Source organism: Aulonocara stuartgranti (genome assembly GCF_965226115.1).
Source record: "Aulonocara stuartgranti genome assembly, chromosome: 16".
In the NCBI taxonomy this organism is placed as follows: Eukaryota; Metazoa; Chordata; class Actinopteri; order Cichliformes; family Cichlidae; genus Aulonocara; species Aulonocara stuartgranti.
Genome location: NC_138952.1, coordinates 31655677 through 31674303, shown reverse-complemented (window position 1 = coordinate 31674303; position 18627 = coordinate 31655677). Strand labels below are relative to the sequence as shown.

At 44.1% G+C, this 18627-nt stretch overlaps 1 protein-coding gene across 1 annotated transcript; it reads left to right on the top strand.

Annotated features, from left to right (window-relative positions):
* Positions 1-11324: 11324 nt before the first annotated feature.
* LOC309690673 (interleukin-1 receptor type 2-like) lies at positions 11325-17905 on the top strand. The gene is made up of 9 exons (XM_082507904.1): positions 11325-11520; positions 11644-11721; positions 12105-12357; positions 12875-13067; positions 13474-13642; positions 15309-15371; positions 15550-15682; positions 15786-15940; positions 16890-17905. Exons 1-9 carry the CDS (start codon positions 11502-11504, stop codon positions 16919-16921), a joined length of 1095 nt encoding a protein of 364 aa, XP_082364030.1. The 5' UTR covers positions 11325-11501; the 3' UTR covers positions 16922-17905.
* The last annotated feature ends 722 nt before the right edge of the window (positions 17906-18627 follow it).

Genomic DNA, 18627 nt, shown 5'->3' with positions numbered 1-18627 from the left:
TGTCTTGTCTCCGGCATCTAACCATTTTCTGAATCTTGGGTAGAACATTCATGTGCTCTACCCTCTGTGCTAAATGAAACTGTGGCTTGTGGAAAGTCCATGAAAATGAAACGCCCTCACTGTGGTCTTAGTCTTCTTACAAAAAAACTTCAAGGCTCACATGATGTGAAGGCATTCAAACAGGTCAATAGATGTTTGCCTGGCCTGTCATCTGCAGTGTTTTTGTGTAGAGGGACTTCTTCCTCTTTGTTTTTCAGTTTGCAGAGGACATGGAGCTCTTTTTAAAAGCATGTGCTGATGAGCAGGGACTACGGGTCAATGCGATGTTTGACATTTAATGGACAGATGAAGGTAATGGCTGTTTGTTTGTGTTTTTTATGTGTTGTTTGCTTTTCAGTGTACAGAATTCCAGTTAAACTTATTATAAAATGTTGTTCACTTGTTTCCATACTTGTAGTAAAGAATTTAAGTGTAAATGTAACAGCATTGTTTATACTTGTAACTTCAGAGTAAAAAGCTTATTGTTGATATTAACATTAATGTATTATCCTGTAATCAATATTTTTTTTATACATTTTGCGCATTAACCCTCTGATCTCTATCCTGGCCATTTGGGGCCACTTCACTTCTTTTTTTGGGGGGAGTTTTTTTTTTTTTTACTATAATAATAATGGATTGGATTTATATAGCGCTTTTCAAGGCACCCAAAGCGCTTTACAATGCCACTATTCATTCACTCTCACACACTGGTGGAGGCAAGCTACAGTTTTAGTCACAGCTGCCCAGGGGCAGACTGACAGAAGGGAGGCTAACACCAGTGGTAGGGTAAAGTGTCTTGCCCAAGGACACAACAACCAGGGATCGAACCAGCGACCTTCCGGTTACAGATGCGCTTCCCAACCCCCTGAGCCATGGTCGCACTACTACACTGCAGTGGACCAAAATAATGACACAGGTTTGATCTTAAGGATCTAATAGTTGTGTGTGTTTGTGCATGACATTGCAAACATGTATTTGCAAGATAGACTGGAATAAATTATGATGCATCAAATATTGCACAGGCTGCAGTGAATTGTTGTTGATACAGGTTATTGAGCTTTGAGTTTCCCAATCAAACTTAGCTTTGACACACAACATTTCATAACAAGATACCATAGCTGGGGCGGCAGCATCTCTGCTGGGGACAGGAAGAGACTGAACAGGGTGATCCGAAGGGCCAGCTCTGTTCTAGGATGCCCTCTGGACCCAGTGGAGGTGGTGAGTGACAGGAGAACGGCGGCTAAGCTGTCATCCCTGATGGACAACATCTCCCACCCCATGCAGCAGACTGTGACAGCACTGAGCAGCTCCTTCAGTGGGAGACTGCGGCACCCACGGTGTGGGACGGAGAGATTTCGCAGGTCTTTCCTCCCCACTGCTGTCAGACTCCATAATAAAGACTTTAACTGATCAAGCACACACATCCATACATATGCAATAATACTAAGTGCAATAATCCTTTCTGTCATCGTTGTATTTTTACTCAGTTGTATATAGTATTTGTATTTGTATTCTATTTTTATCTTATTGTATATTTATTTTATTTTATTCTACTGTATATAGTATTTTATTCTATTCTGTACAGTTGTGTACTGTATTTATTCTTATTGTATTCTAATTTTTGCCTCATAACTTTTGCACTGTCCACTTCCTGCTGTGACAAAACAAATTTCCCACGTGTGGGACTAATAAAGGTTATCTTATCTTATCTTATCTTATCTTAAAACTGTAGAATTAATGATAACTGGTGCTGGAAATGCTAGCACTTGATGCAGTGTTTTGATTCTGCTGCCACTCGTAGCTACAATGCAATGCGCGAAAGTCACGTGGTCTGTCGATCTCTATAGGCCAACCACTCAGCCCACACAACCTCCCAGCAGGACCAGCAGGTGGCACCTGTGCTCTGTGGCAGGGGCAGACCTCTGTCACCCACAGTCTGTGTCCTCCTAACAAACACTGTGTACAGGTGAAGCCCAAAACCCCACCATGCCCCCACCACCACTCTCCCCCGTGACTATAGTATCATATGTCTATAAATTTGTTATTATAAGTACATCTCTGCATAACATTGCATCCATATTAACATTAACGAAAACAAAAGAAAAACGAAAGAAATATAGATTCAATTAAAACAAAGAATAACTTTATTAACATTTTTATTTTAGTCTGTAACAAAAAATATTTCATGTGCTTATAGTAGTACTGCAACTCTCTAAACTACTACAACACTTAAAGTAAATCAATTTGCCTGAAATAAAAAAAAAAAACTCATTTAAACTATAAACATCTTTTGACCGACTTGAACCGATTTTGATTCTGAAAAATAAAATTAGATTTAAATCGATCAGCAACATTAACTACTCAGTAGTCTCCCACCATAGTCACAGTGACGCCAAGCGCTGCAAATGCTTGGTCATATTTTCATCACTGGATTTAAATCTTACTGGTATTAATGGTAGAGACCAGCAGGGGCGGATCTACGGTGGTGGCATAGGGCAGTATGTGCCACCCTGGTCGATGCTTTGAGGAGGTCCAGCTACAGTTAACATTGGATATGTCATGATCCTGGGCCATGTTGGCCCAGTATTCTTAGTTCTCATGTGTCTTTGTATTCAGTTCCCTGTTTAGGCCATGTTTCCTGAGTTGCCCTGTTGTGTTGTTCCCTGAGTGCTTTCCCTTTGTGACTCTCACCCCCTGTGTGCCCCTCTGTGTATTCATGAGCCCTCGTCCCCTTTCGTGTTTATTCCGTGTCTCCCCTGCCCGTTATGTTGGTGTTCTACTCGTGCTCTCTCTCCTCCTGTCTGAACCTCTGTACTTCCTGTTTCACCTCTCCCGTCAGTGTTGTGTTCACTCCTGCCATGTCTCGTGATTATTATCAGTGTCACCTGTGTTCCCCATGTGCTCCCACTCCGCTTGTTAACCCTTGGTGTATTTATGTCTGCGTCTCCCTCAGTTCTGTGTCGCGTTCTCCCTCATGCTGCGTGGATTTCCCTGCCTTTTGAGTTCATCCCTTGAGTCCGTGAGTTTTTGCGATTGGGTCCTCATCCTGCCTGCCACGCAGCGAGCCATGACAGGATATGAATGATAAAACTGAATATATTGCATAACGTTACCTCTGGTAATCCCCGGCTGGTAAAAACCTCTGGAGAATCACCAGCCTGCTGCTCCAACATCAATGCTTTGCTCCTCCAACCTTTCCCAGCCCTCTGGTGCCCCCTGCTGCATATGAAGGGTACCAGTCAAACCCTGGCTGCATTAGCAGCAGGTGTGTGTGCATTTGCATGTTTACAGGTTGAGTGTGTGTTGAGATGTTCTCCACACATTTCAGAGCTCCCAACACTTTTATTAGAAAACGACAGCATGCTGCCAGCATTTCTCCTGCTTTGGAAGCCATGAGAAGTTTGGGTGTGGGTCTGACCCTTTCACTCCTTTGATTTTTTCCTCCTCCGTTTTTTGCCTTTTCGTCACGTATGTCTTTGTACGGAGCTGCCGTGCTCTCCGTCGTTTCGTACATAACTCTTTTTGGGGCAAAAAAAATTGCAGGTATGGATTAAGGTATGGTGTTCATCTGAACAATAGACTGGACTGGACTCATAACTCAGACGCCCTCTACAGGAAAGGGCAGAGCAGGCTGTACCTGCTGCGGAGACTCAGGTCGTTTGGAGTGGAGGGCCCACTCCTGAAGACCTTCTATGACTCTGTGGTGGCTTCTGCTATCTTTTATGGCGTGGTCTGCTGGGGCGGCAGCATCTCTGCTGGGGACAGGAAGAGACTGAACAGGGTGATCCGAAGGGCCAGCTCTGTTCTAGGATGCCCTCTGGACCCAGTGGAGGTGGTGAGTGACAGGAGAACGGCGGCTAAGCTGTCATCCCTGATGGACAACATCTCCCACCCCATGCAGCAGACTGTGACAGCACTGAGCAGCTCCTTCAGTGGGAGACTGCGGCACCCACGGTGTGGGACGGAGAGATTTCGCAGGTCTTTCCTCCCCACTGCTGTCAGACTCCATAATAAAGACTTTAACTGATCAAGCACACACATCCATACATATGCAATAATACTAAGTGCAATAATCCTTTCTGTCATCGTTGTATTTTTACTCAGTTGTATATAGTATTTGTATTTGTATTCTATTTTTATCTTATTGTATATTTATTTTATTTTATTCTACTGTATATAGTATTTTATTTTATTCTATTCTGTACAGTTGTGTACTGTATTTATTCTTATTGTATTCTAATTTTTACCTCATAACTTTTGCACTGTCCACTTCCTGCTGTGACAAAACAAATTTCCCACGTGTGGGACTAATAAAGGTTATCTTATCTTATCTTAGCCAAAATATTAACTCTCAAAAAAAAAATTCAAAGCTTCAGCTGCAGCACACACAGCAACAAACACTGTTAGTAAACGTGTCCTGGAGTTTATGCAGGTGCAGAAAGTGCTGCTGCTTTAAGTCATCCGAACAGCTTCCAGATCCCTGGAAAAGACCTGCACATGCGAGGTATGGATCGGGTAGACTCGATTTGTACGTGTCGCTACCAATGACTGTATAAAAGTCTTTTAAACAGTCATTGCTGTGTCCCTGAATTGGGACACAGCTATAGTGAGACAGGGCCGAATTTTTTCGGACAGGAAGTGATGTCATCACAGGCTTACCCAGACAAATAAAGTTACTTTTAAGTAAAACTAAGGGAAACGAGCCAGTTCTTCTAGACTTTAAAAATCACAATTGTCAAGATGTATTAAACACAAAAAACAGTCTCAAATAATTGCCTATAGGGCAGCACAGCCTTAGACAACAGTAGGACTGCAGGCAGTTACAGCACACAGTTTTGCCTCGTGCTAGTCTTCAGACATGCTTGCATGTGATAGGAGAAACAAATATTTACAAAGAGTTCCATTTATTAAACTTAAAACTTATTAAAACTTCACACATCGGATTGGGTGCTTTTGATTGTGGTCCCCTTGGACCCCAAAACATTTGGATTTTTAAAGCACTAATCAAAGTAGAAATGGAAAGCAATAATGTGACATCATTGGGAACAAACTGACTGACAATACTTCAGCGGTCTGTGCTCACCCCAGTTGCCAAGATGAAGGTTAAAATAATAAGTAAAGCAGTTTTTTTCTCCAACGCTGGCAGAGTCAGGCAGTGACTGACTGCAGCCATACCACCCTGAGCATGCCCGATCTCGCAAGCTAAGCAGGGTTGGGCTTGGTTAGTAGTTGAATGAGAGACCACCTGGGAATACCAGGCGCTGTGGCTCAGGTGGTAGAGCCGATCACCTACTAATTGGAAGGTTGGTGGTTCGATTCCTGGTTTCCCCTGCATGCCAAATATCCTTGGGCAAGATACTAACCCCAAATTGCTCTCCGATGCATCCATCGGTAGGGATGGGTATCGAAAACCGGTTCTTGTTGAGAACCGGTTCCCACTGTTTCAATTCCTTGGAATCGTTTGCCATTTTTGCAAACGATTCCCTTATCGATTCCAGTCGCCCCGAATGACGTCACCACGTTGCGGAGCGTCATTTACCTGGCAGGAAACATGGCGCCTAAGCGGCTCAAACGCTCAAAAGTTTGATTATACTTTATGAGAACCGATGACAACAGGGCAACTTGCAAAGTAGATATTTCATTTAAGGGAGGAAACACTACGAATATGCAAAAGCATTTGCTCACAAAACACGCGATGACCTTAAATGAATGTCGTGTTTTTAATTCCACTCCGGACTCGTGACTCTCCCAGCAGCAGCGGTAACGTTTGCACGCCCTCTTCCGTTAATGCGGCAGGTAAATAATCAACTAACAGTGCATATTATGTTAGCGCGATCTGCCTTATTACAAGACCTGCCATTACTGTACATGTAGGTGACCATGATGAGAGAGACAGAGTCTGTGTCATGGTCCTGGGTCGTGCGACCCAGTGTTTTGTGTTTAGTCTGTTTTGATGTTTATTGATTGTTTAGGTTCATTTAGTTATTCCAGCTCATTTGTAATTATATTACCCTTGTATATAGCTTCCCTTGCCCTTCATGTGTTTATGTCCGTGTGTCTTGTGTTGTCAAGTTCATGCTGTCGCTTCTGTCATCTTCCCCTGTACTGAGTCTCCCTGGTTCGTGCGTCTATCTGTCATGAGTCATGTCTGCATGGTTATGTTTAGTTCATGTCATGTCTAATCTCCATGTTTCCTGTTTTACTTTGAAAGTCTGTATTGAATGTCAGTGTATTCAGTTTCACTCCTCCTGTCGTTAAGTTCATGTATATCAGCTGCGTTCCCATGTGTGGCCACTTCCCCTGATCATCCCTCATGTGTATTTAGTCTCTGTGTTTCTTACAGTCTGTGTCGCGTCGTCTGTGTTCCCACCCTCCATGTTTCCATGCCCAGTCTGTTGTATTCTAAGTCATAGCCTTACCTTAGTTCATTTCCAGTTTAGGTTTCTGTTTTAGTTATTGCTTTTGTGCTGCCCTTATTCTTGTTTGTTTCTCTTGCGTTACCAGCCACAATAAAAGGCTCGCTTTTGTTTAAAGTTCACTCCCGTCTGCTCACTTGTGTTCGCACCTGGGTCCACCACACACACCACCGCACGGTCTGTCACAGCGCACCGTGACAGTACGACGCGACCATGTCGGACCCAGCGACACAAGAGAGGGAGATCCTCCAGACGGTGGAGTCGCTATGTGGTAAATGGCTGCGGTGCTCCGGAGAGGAGGAACGGGAGGAGTTAGCCCGCCAAGCGGGAGTATGCGTGTCTGTGTTTCCCTGGCTATGGGAGGCACTACACCCGCTGATCACTGACTTTCTCATCACCGCTCTCCAACTCTGTCCGCAGCCACGGCTGCCTAGTGTGCGGGCGGTGCCGCCAGAGCCCTGCTGTTGTCCCGTTTCCCCGCTGCTTCGCGAGCCAGAAGCAGTTGCGGTTGGAACGGTGAGGCTCGCCACCGACACACCCTCCGCTCGCGCCCCGTCGGCTTCCGCGTCTTCACCGCGGCCTGGCCGCACGGCGTGGCACACGGAGACGACGGAGGCCATAGACTTTGGCGAGGAAGAGCGGCAGCAGGTGTTACGGGCTTATCGGGAGGACGAGCTCCAGTGGAAGCCCTGGCTCATCCCGGAGGAGGACCTCTCACCTGCTGCACAGCCTACCAGCCGCTCGCCGTCTCCAATCCGCTTAGACTTTACTTCGCCTGCCTCATTTCTGGCAAGGATGGCCTCCGATACTGTCTCTAATGATCATGTTTTACCTTCAGTTTGTGTAAATTTGGAATCATGTTCTTTTGTTTCTTCTAACTCATTTCAGGATGGGGTGTTGGTTGGGAGCACTACTGATTTAGTAAGCTCCCAGTCTGCACCACCACTGGCAGCCACTGCTCTATCAGACACTGCGTTAGCTGCACTTCCATTCATAGATGACTCAGAGTCTCTGTCTAAATCAACTTCTGGTGGGGGGCTAGCTGGGGAATGCAGGCCTGAGACTGCCAAATACCAGGCCGAGCCGCATGATTCCTGTCAGTCAGAGCGTAATGAGGCTTCAATCCCCTCTGACAGCACCACTTTTGTTTCATTTGTGCCTAATATGTTCTCTGCTAAAGCTAATGGCTCTGTCAAACCAATCACAGAAAAGTTCATTCAGACTCTTGGCGTTAACCTAGTGCCAGCCATCCCATCAGAACTAAGTGTAACTGCTGTATCTGTAAGCACAGACTCTGATCAGGTTACAAGTCCACCACATGACTTCAAAATGGACGTGAATGAGTCTTCTTTACCCAGTTGTGCCGACTTAATGGAGGTCCAGGAACCTAGCCATGAACTGATTAACCATGTTTCCATGAACGGTTCAGTTATACACGCAGCTCATGTGGTCGAACTAGCCCCTTTGGTGACTGAAACCCTGTCACAGGTGAAGACTGTCACAGGAAAACAACGTGACGTTTCCTTAGAGGAAATGAACTGTTCTGAGAGCCTTGGGGGTCCAACTTTCGAACAGGGGTTTTTCTTAACAGTTAACTCGCTTGCTAGGGATGGCGAAACTTCCGCTGGAGCTGATGCTGAGACCGTTACGGACTCTGGGCAATATTACAGGGTAGATGCTGCCTGTGTGACCAAGATTAATCTATGTAATCCTGGTGAGGGTGAGGCAGCCAATCTGAGTTTGTTTTTCTGCCTCTGAGTGTAAAGAACCAAAGACTGGGAATAAAGACACTGACTTTGTGTGTGGGAAGGAAAATGACTCGTGTGATGTTACATTAAACTTCCCAGAGAGTCAGCGGCATCTTTCTTCTGCCAGGGTAACGGCTCAGTCCCCTGTTCAGCTCTCTGTTTTGCCAGGGGTCTCCATCACTGCTCATCCTGCACCTGTAGCTGGATCCCTGGGTGTGCCACCTCGGCACCTCGCAGCACCCCCGCTGCTTCATGCCTCGTCAGCTGGAGGGCCCGAGGAGCCCATTCAGCCTCAAGCCTCGTCAGCTGGAGGGCCCGAGGAGCCCATTCAGCCTCAAGCCTCGTCAGCTGGAGGGTCCGAGGAGCCCGTTCAGCCTCACGCCATGTCAGCTGGAGGGCCCGAGGAGCCCATCCGGCCTCACGCCACGTCAGCTGGAGGGCCCGAGGAGCCCATCCGGCCTCACGCCACGTCAGCTGGGGGGCCCGAGGAGCCCATCCGGCCTCAAGCCACGTCAGCTGGGGGGCCCGAGCCGCCCATCCAGCCACCTTCTGCTCCTGCTTCGCCTGGCCCAGCCTCTGCTTCTGCTACGCCTGGTCCAGCCTCTGCCTCTGCTACGCCTGGTCCAGCTTCGGCTTCTGCTCCTACTTCGCCTGGCCCAGCCTCAGCGCCTGCTTCGCCGTCGCCTGGTCCAGCCTCTGCCGCAGCTCCTGCTTCGCCGTCGCCTGGTCCGGCTCCGTCACCTGTGGCTGCCACGCCACCGCCTGGTCCTACCTCGACTGGTCCTGTGCCCACCGGGCCTCGGCCAGTACGCCTGACACTGGAGGACCACCGCTGCCTTCCGCGCGGCCGGCCCCCTGAGCTGCTCCGCCGTCCCCTTCGCCGCCACCGTTGCCTTCCGCACGGCTGGCCTCCTGACCGGCTCTGTCACCTGTGGCGCCCGCCTGGTCGCCCCCCCGACTGTATGACCCTTGAACTCTTGTGCCCGCGCGTTCCGGGTCGGCCTCCCGAACTGCACAGCCACTGCCTCTCACATGGACAGCCTCCTGATGGGAGATGGCGTGGCCTGTTGGGTTGCCAACCCCCGGGTCGGCCGCCTGAACTCGTAAACTGTGGGCTGGTGTGTTGCCGCCCTCCGGGCCGACCCCCTGAACTATGTTTGGACTTTTGTCACATGCTCCAGTGTTTTCTGTTGGCTGTTTTTTTTCTTGTTCTGGTCCCTCCGTCCTGGTCCCCCGCCGCCCGCCCGGGCTCGGTGGTCTGTTTCTTTTGGTTTGGGGCTGTCTGGAGCCAGCCCTTGGTGGGGGGGTGGTGTCATGGTCCTGGGTCGTGCGACCCAGTGTTTTGTGTTTAGTCTGTTTTGATGTTTATTGATTGTTTAGGTTCATTTAGTTATTCCAGCTCATTTGTAATTATATTACCCTTGTATATAGCCTCCCTTGCCCTTCATGTGTTTATGTCCGTGTGTCTTGTGTTGTCAAGTTCATGCTGTCGCTTCTGTCATCTTCCCCTGTACTGAGTCTCCCTGGTTCGTGCGTCTATCTGTCATGAGTCATGTCTGCATGGTTATGTTTAGTTCATGTCATGTCTAATCTCCATGTTTCCTGTTTTACTTTGAAAGTCTGTATTGAATGTCAGTGTATTCAGTTTCACTCCTCCTGTCGTTAAGTTCATGTATATCAGCTGCGTTCCCATGTGTGGCCACTTCCCCTGATCATCCCTCATGTGTATTTAGTCTCTGTGTTTCTTACAGTCTGTGTCGCGTCGTCTATGTTCCCACCCTCCATGTTTCCATGCCCAGTCTGTTGTATTCTAAGTCATAGCCTTACCTTAGTTCATTTCCAGTTTAGGTTTCTGTTTTAGTTATTGCTTTTGTGCTGCCCTTATTCTTGTTTGTTTCTCTTGCGTTACCAGCCACAATAAAAGGCTCGCTTTTGTTTAAAGTTCACTCCTGTCTGCTCACTTGTGTTCGCACCTGGGTCCACCACACACACCACCGCATGGTCTGTCACAGCGCACCGTGACAGTCTGGCTCAGATGCTGGGAGTTCTCGCTGCAGTCTGCCGGCAGCGTCTCCTTTCAGGCAGGATAGACGAATGTCACAGAGCAGTGACTCAGTTTGTGGTCAAAGGCTTGCACCCGTTTGCCACAGCAGATGATTTTTGGTAAGTGAATGTGTTTAATTGTAGGCAGGGACATTACTGGATATTCTTGTGTAATTGCCACAGAACAATTTATGTTATACTTTGTTATTGCTACAGAAGAATATTTATTTTATTATTTTACATTTACAATTTTTTTTCCTGGGGACCCTGTGACACCCCATTGAAGAGCCGTAGGCTGGATCTCTGAAGCTCTCACTGTTGGGTTTGTAAGGCCATGTTACTCCTAAGTTTCTATCTTGTTCAAAGAGAAGATATAAAACAAAGTTCTAAGCTAATCGACCTTAGTGTTCTCCTTTTTAAAAAAAAAAAAAAAGAAAAAAGAATCGATAAGAGAATCGATAAAGAATCGAATCGTTAAACAGAATCGAAAATGGAATCGGAATCGTTAAAATCTTATCAATACCCATCCCTATCCATCGGAGTGTGAATGTTAGTTATAAAGCACTAAGAAAAATGTGCTTGAGAATGGGTGAATGCACAAGTTGTGTAAAGTGCTTTAAGTGCTCAGATGAGTAGAAAAACGCTATATAAGAACCAGTCCATTTACCATAATTGGAAGGTTGGTGGTTCGATCCTTGGCTTCCCTAGTTTGCATGCCAAATATTCTTAGGCAAGATAATAACCCCAAGTTGCCCTCCGATGCATTCATTGGAGTGTGAATGTTTATTAGTTTCCACTTGAGTTTAGAAGTGCTTCTATGAATGGGTGAATGAGGCATGTTGTATACAGTGCTTTGAGTACTGCGGGAGCGTAGAAAAGCGCTATATAAGAATCAGTCCATTTACCATGATAATTGTTTGGTTGGAGACTTTGTATTTTCCAGTTTACACTTGAAACTTTCTCTCTGGGCTGCACTGCAGTTGAGGAAACTTTGCATTGTTAGTTTCAGTCTACTTTTCTTTACAAGACAGTTTCCTTCTTCCAGCAACGCCTAAAATTGCAAAGTTCTGTTTCCACTCAAAGAGCATTATGTAGCATTTGAGGTTTATATAAACAACTCCTCAAACGCAACAACACAAGTCACTCATGAGGAATGAGGAGGGAGGAAGCTAGATCGTGAGAGAAAGAGAAAGGGAGAAGCAAGCAGAGGAAAAATCTGAGGCAGAGTAAAGTCGTTCATTTCTGCTGATCGTTGATGGGTTTTAAAGGCTCTGGTAAGTTGTTGCTTTCACTGCATAAAATTTTCCAGTTGTTGCCTGACTGCTATTTTATGATGTTTATATACTTTCTAGCATGAATGCTGTGTTGTAAATGTTGTGTATCTGTGTGTTTTTCAGCCATGGACTTAAGTCTAGTTCTGGTAAGCTTTGTGTTTTTCTTCGGGCTGTGTGGAATATGTAGAGGATCTGAAGAGGGTGAGTAACACTATTTTACACACACACACACACACACACACACACTGAACACATTAACAAATTTTTAAATGTTTCTGTAAATTTATCATATGTCATGTTTTTGCCAAGCTGCAGTTTGAGCCACTAGCATGATCTGAAGTATTTTATTGCCCTCTTGTGGCCAGGGATAGAATTACAACAACACTGATTTTTAACTCTGCTTGGGAAAGTTCAAGTAAAAACACATGGAGCAGGAAATATGTCACATCTCAGTTCAGTTCAGTTCAATTCAATTAATTTCAAACAAATAACAACATTATATTTGACTTTGAAATGTTTGATTTCTCAGCAATAAAAGGTTAAATAACTATTTTCTCTATTCCACACTTACATGTATGTTGCAGAGAACTGTACTGACTACAAACTCCAGTTTGAGAGGGTTTTCTCTGTTCCTGGAGATGTGGCTATGCTGAGAAGCACACTGGTGTCCTCAGACGTCTTTGATTTCAAAACTGTCCCGTACAACATCACGTGGTACAACTCGGTGTCAGGCCAAGAAATCAGCAGTCAGACTGGTCACATCCTGGTGCACGAGGAGACTCTGTGGATTCTCAATGTAACCATGAATGACAGTGGGGATTATGTGACCATACTGAGGTAGGAAGCACTAGTAGAAGTAGAAATATTAGAAATGAGTAGAACACAGTATTAATTTACACCTTACACAACTCATCGAACTGCCTCCATGATCTATCAGTAATCACAGTGAACACAGAGTGGTTTATGGCTTTTACTGTATTGGAAATTATAATAGGAGAATGACGAAACCGCCCACATCTCAGTACTTTCAAACACTTTTATTCCGATTGCCGTTCACACACGGGCTGCAGCTTTGCAGCTTGCAGCCACACACTCCAACAACAACAACCGGATTCCGCTCAGGTGCGTCCGCCTCCCGTGCAGCGGCACTGCTGCAATATTATCTATCCCCAACACAGAATTAGATTTAGATTTTCAAAATCTAAGATCAAGATCCCTTACAATTCCAACAAATTTAATATTAATATTGTTTGATTTTTGACTGTGGAGAAGGTCAAACAATGACCGTCACTGCCAGGGCGAGTGTGCCCAATTATCTATTCATTTATAATATTTCTGCTTAATTTCCCAACAGGACTCCTTCCCACTGCTACAGGGAGGCCAGCCGACTGGTGGTGGATGAAAGACCTACAGGAGAATGTGGAAGGCCGAGGAAAGCTTATCAGCCACTTACAAAAGGAGTCACTGACAATCTGAACTGCCCTCTGAAGAACGAAATGAATAAGCTGAACAGCTACAACATCTCTTCCTCCATCAAGTGGTACAGAGTGAGTTCTCCAGAATTGTTGTTGAGTGCTGCATGAAACCTAATGGTTTTAATGGAGAGACTGCACAGTAGCTGCAGCCTCAACTATTTACTACCACTATTCCAACTTCTATCAATACCAGGAATGTATTGAAACTCTGGGGAGATACGAGTGTTTAAAAATTGCAATTTGACTGACAGCAGATCCCAGTCTCGGTGTGTTTGTGTGCGTGCCCTTTAATTTTGTGGAAGGGAAACAAACAGTTTAATAATATTAAAAATCATGGAACTCTTTAAATGTCTATCTGAACAGATTAGGAGCATCAAAACTATCCCAGTGGCTGTAAACTGTTCTCCAATTTAAATAGTTAACATTTTTCTTCATGCATTGTTAATTTGAAAAAAGACTTATGCGTTTCTCCCTCTAGGGTTGTGACCCCATAGAGGACGGAACAGGCAGCTATGAGTACTGGGGTACCAGACTGAAAATTACCAGTGTGGACCTTCAACACAAAGGCACTTATACCTGTACTCTGACATTCACCCTGGGTGGCATCAAAGGATCTGTGTCAGAGACTATTAGCGCAGAGGTCAAAGGTGAGATTGTAGATTAAGAGAAACACTGAAATGAAGTGAGGGGGCTATGAAGTGGATGAAGTGTGGAAGGGCAGTTGGTCCAGATGACATACTTTTGTATGCTAGGAGAGGAACTTTGGCTCTGAATGACGTAGTCAGGAATGGTGAAGAAGTATGTGAGGGAGGCCATGTATGAGGACAACGAGACAGTGGTGCGGGGCGCATTCGAAGTGATAGAAGGTGTTTAAGGTGGGGGTGGGACCAGGGATTGACCATGCTGTTTGCGATAGTGATGGACAGGCTGAAGATGAGGTCAGACAGGATTATGATGATGTGAATTATGATGTTTGCAGACCTGTAGTGAGAGCAGGGAGCAGGTGGAAGACAACCTAGAGCAATGGAAGTATTGACTGGAGGGAAGATAATGATAATGGCGGTTTGGAGATGGTGGCAATGATAAAGAGACAGGAGGCCGAGCTGGGGGATTTGAAGATCTATATAGGTTTATACTGGGTGTGACAAAAATGATTAAGATTAGCATTGAACATATCAGAGAGGCTGCTAATGTTAACAGTTTGGAGATAAATGTAAAGAGGAAAGGCTGGGATGGTTTGGACGCATGCAGAGGAGGGAAAGGGGCTATGTTAGACATATAATGCTGAGGATGAGCATCCAGGCAGGAGGAAAAGAGGTAGAACACAGAGAAGATTCATGGATGTAGTGAAGGAGGGCATGTGGAGGGTGGGTGTGACAGAAAGGGGCAATAGGGATAGGGCGAGATAGAGGCAGATGATCTGCTGTGGCGCCCCATGAAGGGAGCAGCTGAAAAAAGAGGAAGAAGACAACAGAGTGATTTTTTTTTTGTCCATATGTAAAGATGAATTATAAAATAACAGTGATGATACAATAAGTAACTGTATAGATGTGCACAATGCTCTTCAGTCATAAAGCTGGTATTTCCGAGCACTCAACTTGGTTTTCATTTACTTGGGTTTGACTGTGTCATAATTATCCCCCGCTAAGCCTCATGTAGCTTATAGGTTAGCACCTAGATACCTCAAATTATGATTCACAGATTCACTTAGTGAAAATTGTTATGTTATATCTTGAACAAGCATGTGGCACAAGACGGGGAAATACAAAACAAAAACTGTGTTTGCCTTGGGCTACACAAGATAAAGACCTCATCAGGAGCCCCCACACAGCTGAGAAGGGCAGCTGTGTCTTTGTTCTGTTATTCAAGCAAGGTTTATGTTTGACTGCTAACTGACCGTGATATCCACTTCAGTTAGTCAGGCATATACAGTAACGCCCTCAAACACAAACAAAACAGAACAGAACAGCTCCCAAACACTTGCAAGCGAGCTGAGGTATCGTGACTTCTATACTGAGCGCAGTTGAAAGGACAGAATCACGGTTGCCCAACACATCCCAGCCCAAAGGCCTCAAAGACTATCTTGACACTACTGTACGTTGACAAAAATCCGGTGAAAAAAGCATAATCGCTTCATTTTAACAATAAAAATAATAACAGAAAAAGAAACATCAGTTGTGTTAGTAATAATGGTTTCTTAGGTTTGCTTACTGTAAAACTGTGAAAGAGAAATATGATTCAATTTCCATTATATCTTTGTGATTATTCAACCTCTACTGTAAGCTACACAGTATTTGATGTTCTCTGTTTCAGGGGATTACTCTTTGGTTCCACAAGTGCATGAACCCTCCAATGATGTAATCAAAGCACAGAGCGGTAAGTCCTCTAAGATCTTCTGAGAAATGTGGTGTTCTGTTGATTTCATATTTATGTATCTCAGGCTTCATTTAGGCCAACATATTGGGTTGAAAGTCACAGACTTCTGCAGGGAGAGTAAATGCTAAATATACAGTTTCATGTTTATACTGAGTCACTGTTTTGCGCATGTTTTCAGGGTACAACTTCAGTAAAAGGTGCCTGGTGTTTGTGCCGGGTGTTGGGAAGCCTATCGTTGATATTTATTGGTTGGACAAAGATGGATTCTTTGAGACTAACACCTCTCACCGTGTCCACATGTTAGAACAGCGGTCAGTACCTTAAATCTCCATCAATTTGTTTTATTTGCTTACTTTTGAGAACGTTGAGACTTTTGGGAATTTTAGGACGATCTCATCTCATTGTCTTCAACAGTTTGTTGCCCCAAGATGGCTCCAGTAAAGGTGCGTGGTTAGAGACCTGGCTGATATTTTCTGAGCTGAAGGAGGAGGACTTCAACATAAACTACACCTGCCGTGCGTACAGTGACAGGGGCTTTCCTGAAAGATATTTCAGTCTGCAACCAGCAGGTAAAAACATTATATCTCACCTAATGTTGCTTACTAACCTTGAGGACTAGTGTATGTTCTCCCAATCAGTTAATCAAGTAATCTTTTCTCTAAAATATGAAAAAGAAAGAAGTCAAACTGACTGGTCAGTAGGTGGTGATTTCTCTTATACCAAACAGAGCTTCAGAGCAGCTTAGGACTGCAGTGCAAGTTACCATGGCGATGTACTCCAGTAAGAAGCGACCCTTCGTAACAGTGAAAAACCTGGATTTGAGTTTAGTGAAGTTACCTCACTAAACTCAAACCATGCTTTGTGTAACAGTCCTCAAAGTGTGAACGAGCACAATGTAAAAAAACTTTTTGAATAACATCCAGTCAGTGAAAAAATTATTAACATTTAATCCACCAAAGCATTTCTATTAACTTCTTTTATTCATGTTGACTAGTTTTATATTATTTCACATGGGATAACTTTATTACCATGACAACAGATGTTCACGGTAAATAAACTCCCAGTCAGACTAATCACAGGTCTCAGCACAACGAACTTTTAACTACAAAATATTAAAGAAGTCTATATCCAAAACATTATCTGTAGAAGATATTTATAAACTGTTACAAAGAGTTATGATTATTGTTTAAGCTTTTTATTTATTTAGTTTATTTCATCACTGCAGTCGGCACGCTTTGAAAGGACCAACCTGAATTGGACTGCAAGTCTTTGTTCAAAGTGATAATAAGACAGGAAAAATGTTAGCATAATTTAAACATCTATTTAATATCAATAATTACACCAGATGCAACATTTTCATTAAGGGAATTGTGCCAGCTTTGAATGATGATCTTTTTTATGAAACTGAAAAATAAAATAAACTAAAGGGAAAACTGTTGTAAAGTAAATCAAATGTTACATTTTTAAGGTTCACTCGCTTTTTTGACATTTAATTCTCTTGGTTGTTCATCTCCCCAGATTCAAACATCACCGTTGTAACTGGTGCCTGACTGTAACGCACAGTAACCAAACTGATGCATCAGCAAAGTACTCCATCTTTATCAGGTTTGCCTGTAAAATCCACTTATAATGGCTGCTAACCAGCAAATGAATAATTTTATGTTAATTATTGAGGTTGTAGTTTGCAGTGGGGATTTACTGGAATGAATTAACCAAATATAAACAATGTTTTCTTTGTAACGTGGGAAAAATGTAATAGAGCTGTTGTGTTGTACTGCACAAGATATTACTACTGCAATCAGTGTCCACTGTATATACACATATATATATGCAATAAATATTCTGAGCATGTTGTTCAGTAGACGAGTGTTGTGTTAATTTACAAACCTTTATATCTACACATTTAAACGGCAAACCTAGCTATCCTAAAAGAAAGTGGTTTGAGAAAATCTTCAAGGTGACCTGAATGTTTGACTTAGTGCAATGTACCAGTCATGATGTTTTGTTGCTATAAGTTCATAGGTGGTAGTGAGACAATCTTTCTTATATGTGTAGTCACACCTGAAAATGAATTGATATTACAGGGCCATCGTTACATGTGTTATGAAAATTATCACTGAACACTTGGACATTTGCTGGGTTAATGAAGTCCACTGAGCAGGTTGGGGAGGAGAGGATGTTGTCTAAGCTAACATCCATCATGGACAGCCCCTCCCACCCCTGCATGAGACTGTACGAGCACTGAGCAGCTCGTTCGACAGTAGACGTTTACACCCACGGTGTAGGAAGGAGCGCTACCAACAGGTCATTCTTACCAACAGCTGTCAGACTCTGTAACACAGTTTAACAATTTTTTGGTTATCTTACTCATCAGCTTGTTTGTTCACTGTACATGCATACGAACTTCAGTTGCTTATGTGTATAGGACCACTTTGTGTCTTGCATTTATATTTTATATCCCTCTTGCTATAAGATCTGTGTAACCACCAAATTTTCTTATTTGTGGGATAATAAAGGTTTATTCTATTCTATTACCAAGGTGAGCTGACTCTGATGTAATATCTGTCCTGCTGTCCACATCATCCTCCACATGAGAGACCCTGCAAACCCGTCATCGTTCGGCAGGATGTGACACAGAGCAGTGGGCAAACAGACCCAAACATTTCACAGGAAAAGGTTTTCGAGTGGGATCTACGGAAACTTGTTTTCACCATTTTAAAAAAATTCCAACCATAATATTTGGGGTTATTAGCTCACAATTCCTTGTTAGGTGTCTCACAATTTTTACTTAACCCCTAAGTTTTAGCTAGTAAATTGAAATTTTGAAGTCCCTAATTTGACATTTTGATGCCTAGTATTTTTTCATTGGCAGAAAAAGGCTTCCATAACGAGCCCTTGTGTACAGTGCAGGCAGTGTCCCTATTCCACAAATGTAAGAGTGCCTCATTTTCTACAGTGTGAATTTCCAGAGAATAAATGTGATTCATCTGCAGAGCACAAGCAGTTTTAAACAGTTCTGTGGTTCTGAGTACCACAGAGGCCTATAAAAACAAGGCCATGGAAACAGTCACCTAATTTTAAAACCACATCCTTGTTTGCCCTGTTTCACATACATCCAGTAAAGGGCAGATATAGACAATCAAACACCGCCACACCAACATCTAACTGCCTGACTGACTTTGTACTGTAACAGGGGAAAGCACACAGACACAGAGAGAAACACGCAGTCCACACAGAAAGTTCTCGATTCATCCTC

Bases quoted from the DNA above. Each gene is read 5' to 3' on its own strand.
- LOC309690673 (XM_082507904.1), top strand. The intron at 13,643-15,308 runs GTGAGATTGTAG...TCTCTGTTTCAG, and splicing joins TATTAGCGCAGAGGTCAAAG to GGGATTACTCTTTGGTTCCA. The intron at 15,941-16,889 runs GTAAAAACATTA...TCATCTCCCCAG, and splicing joins TTTCAGTCTGCAACCAGCAG to ATTCAAACATCACCGTTGTA.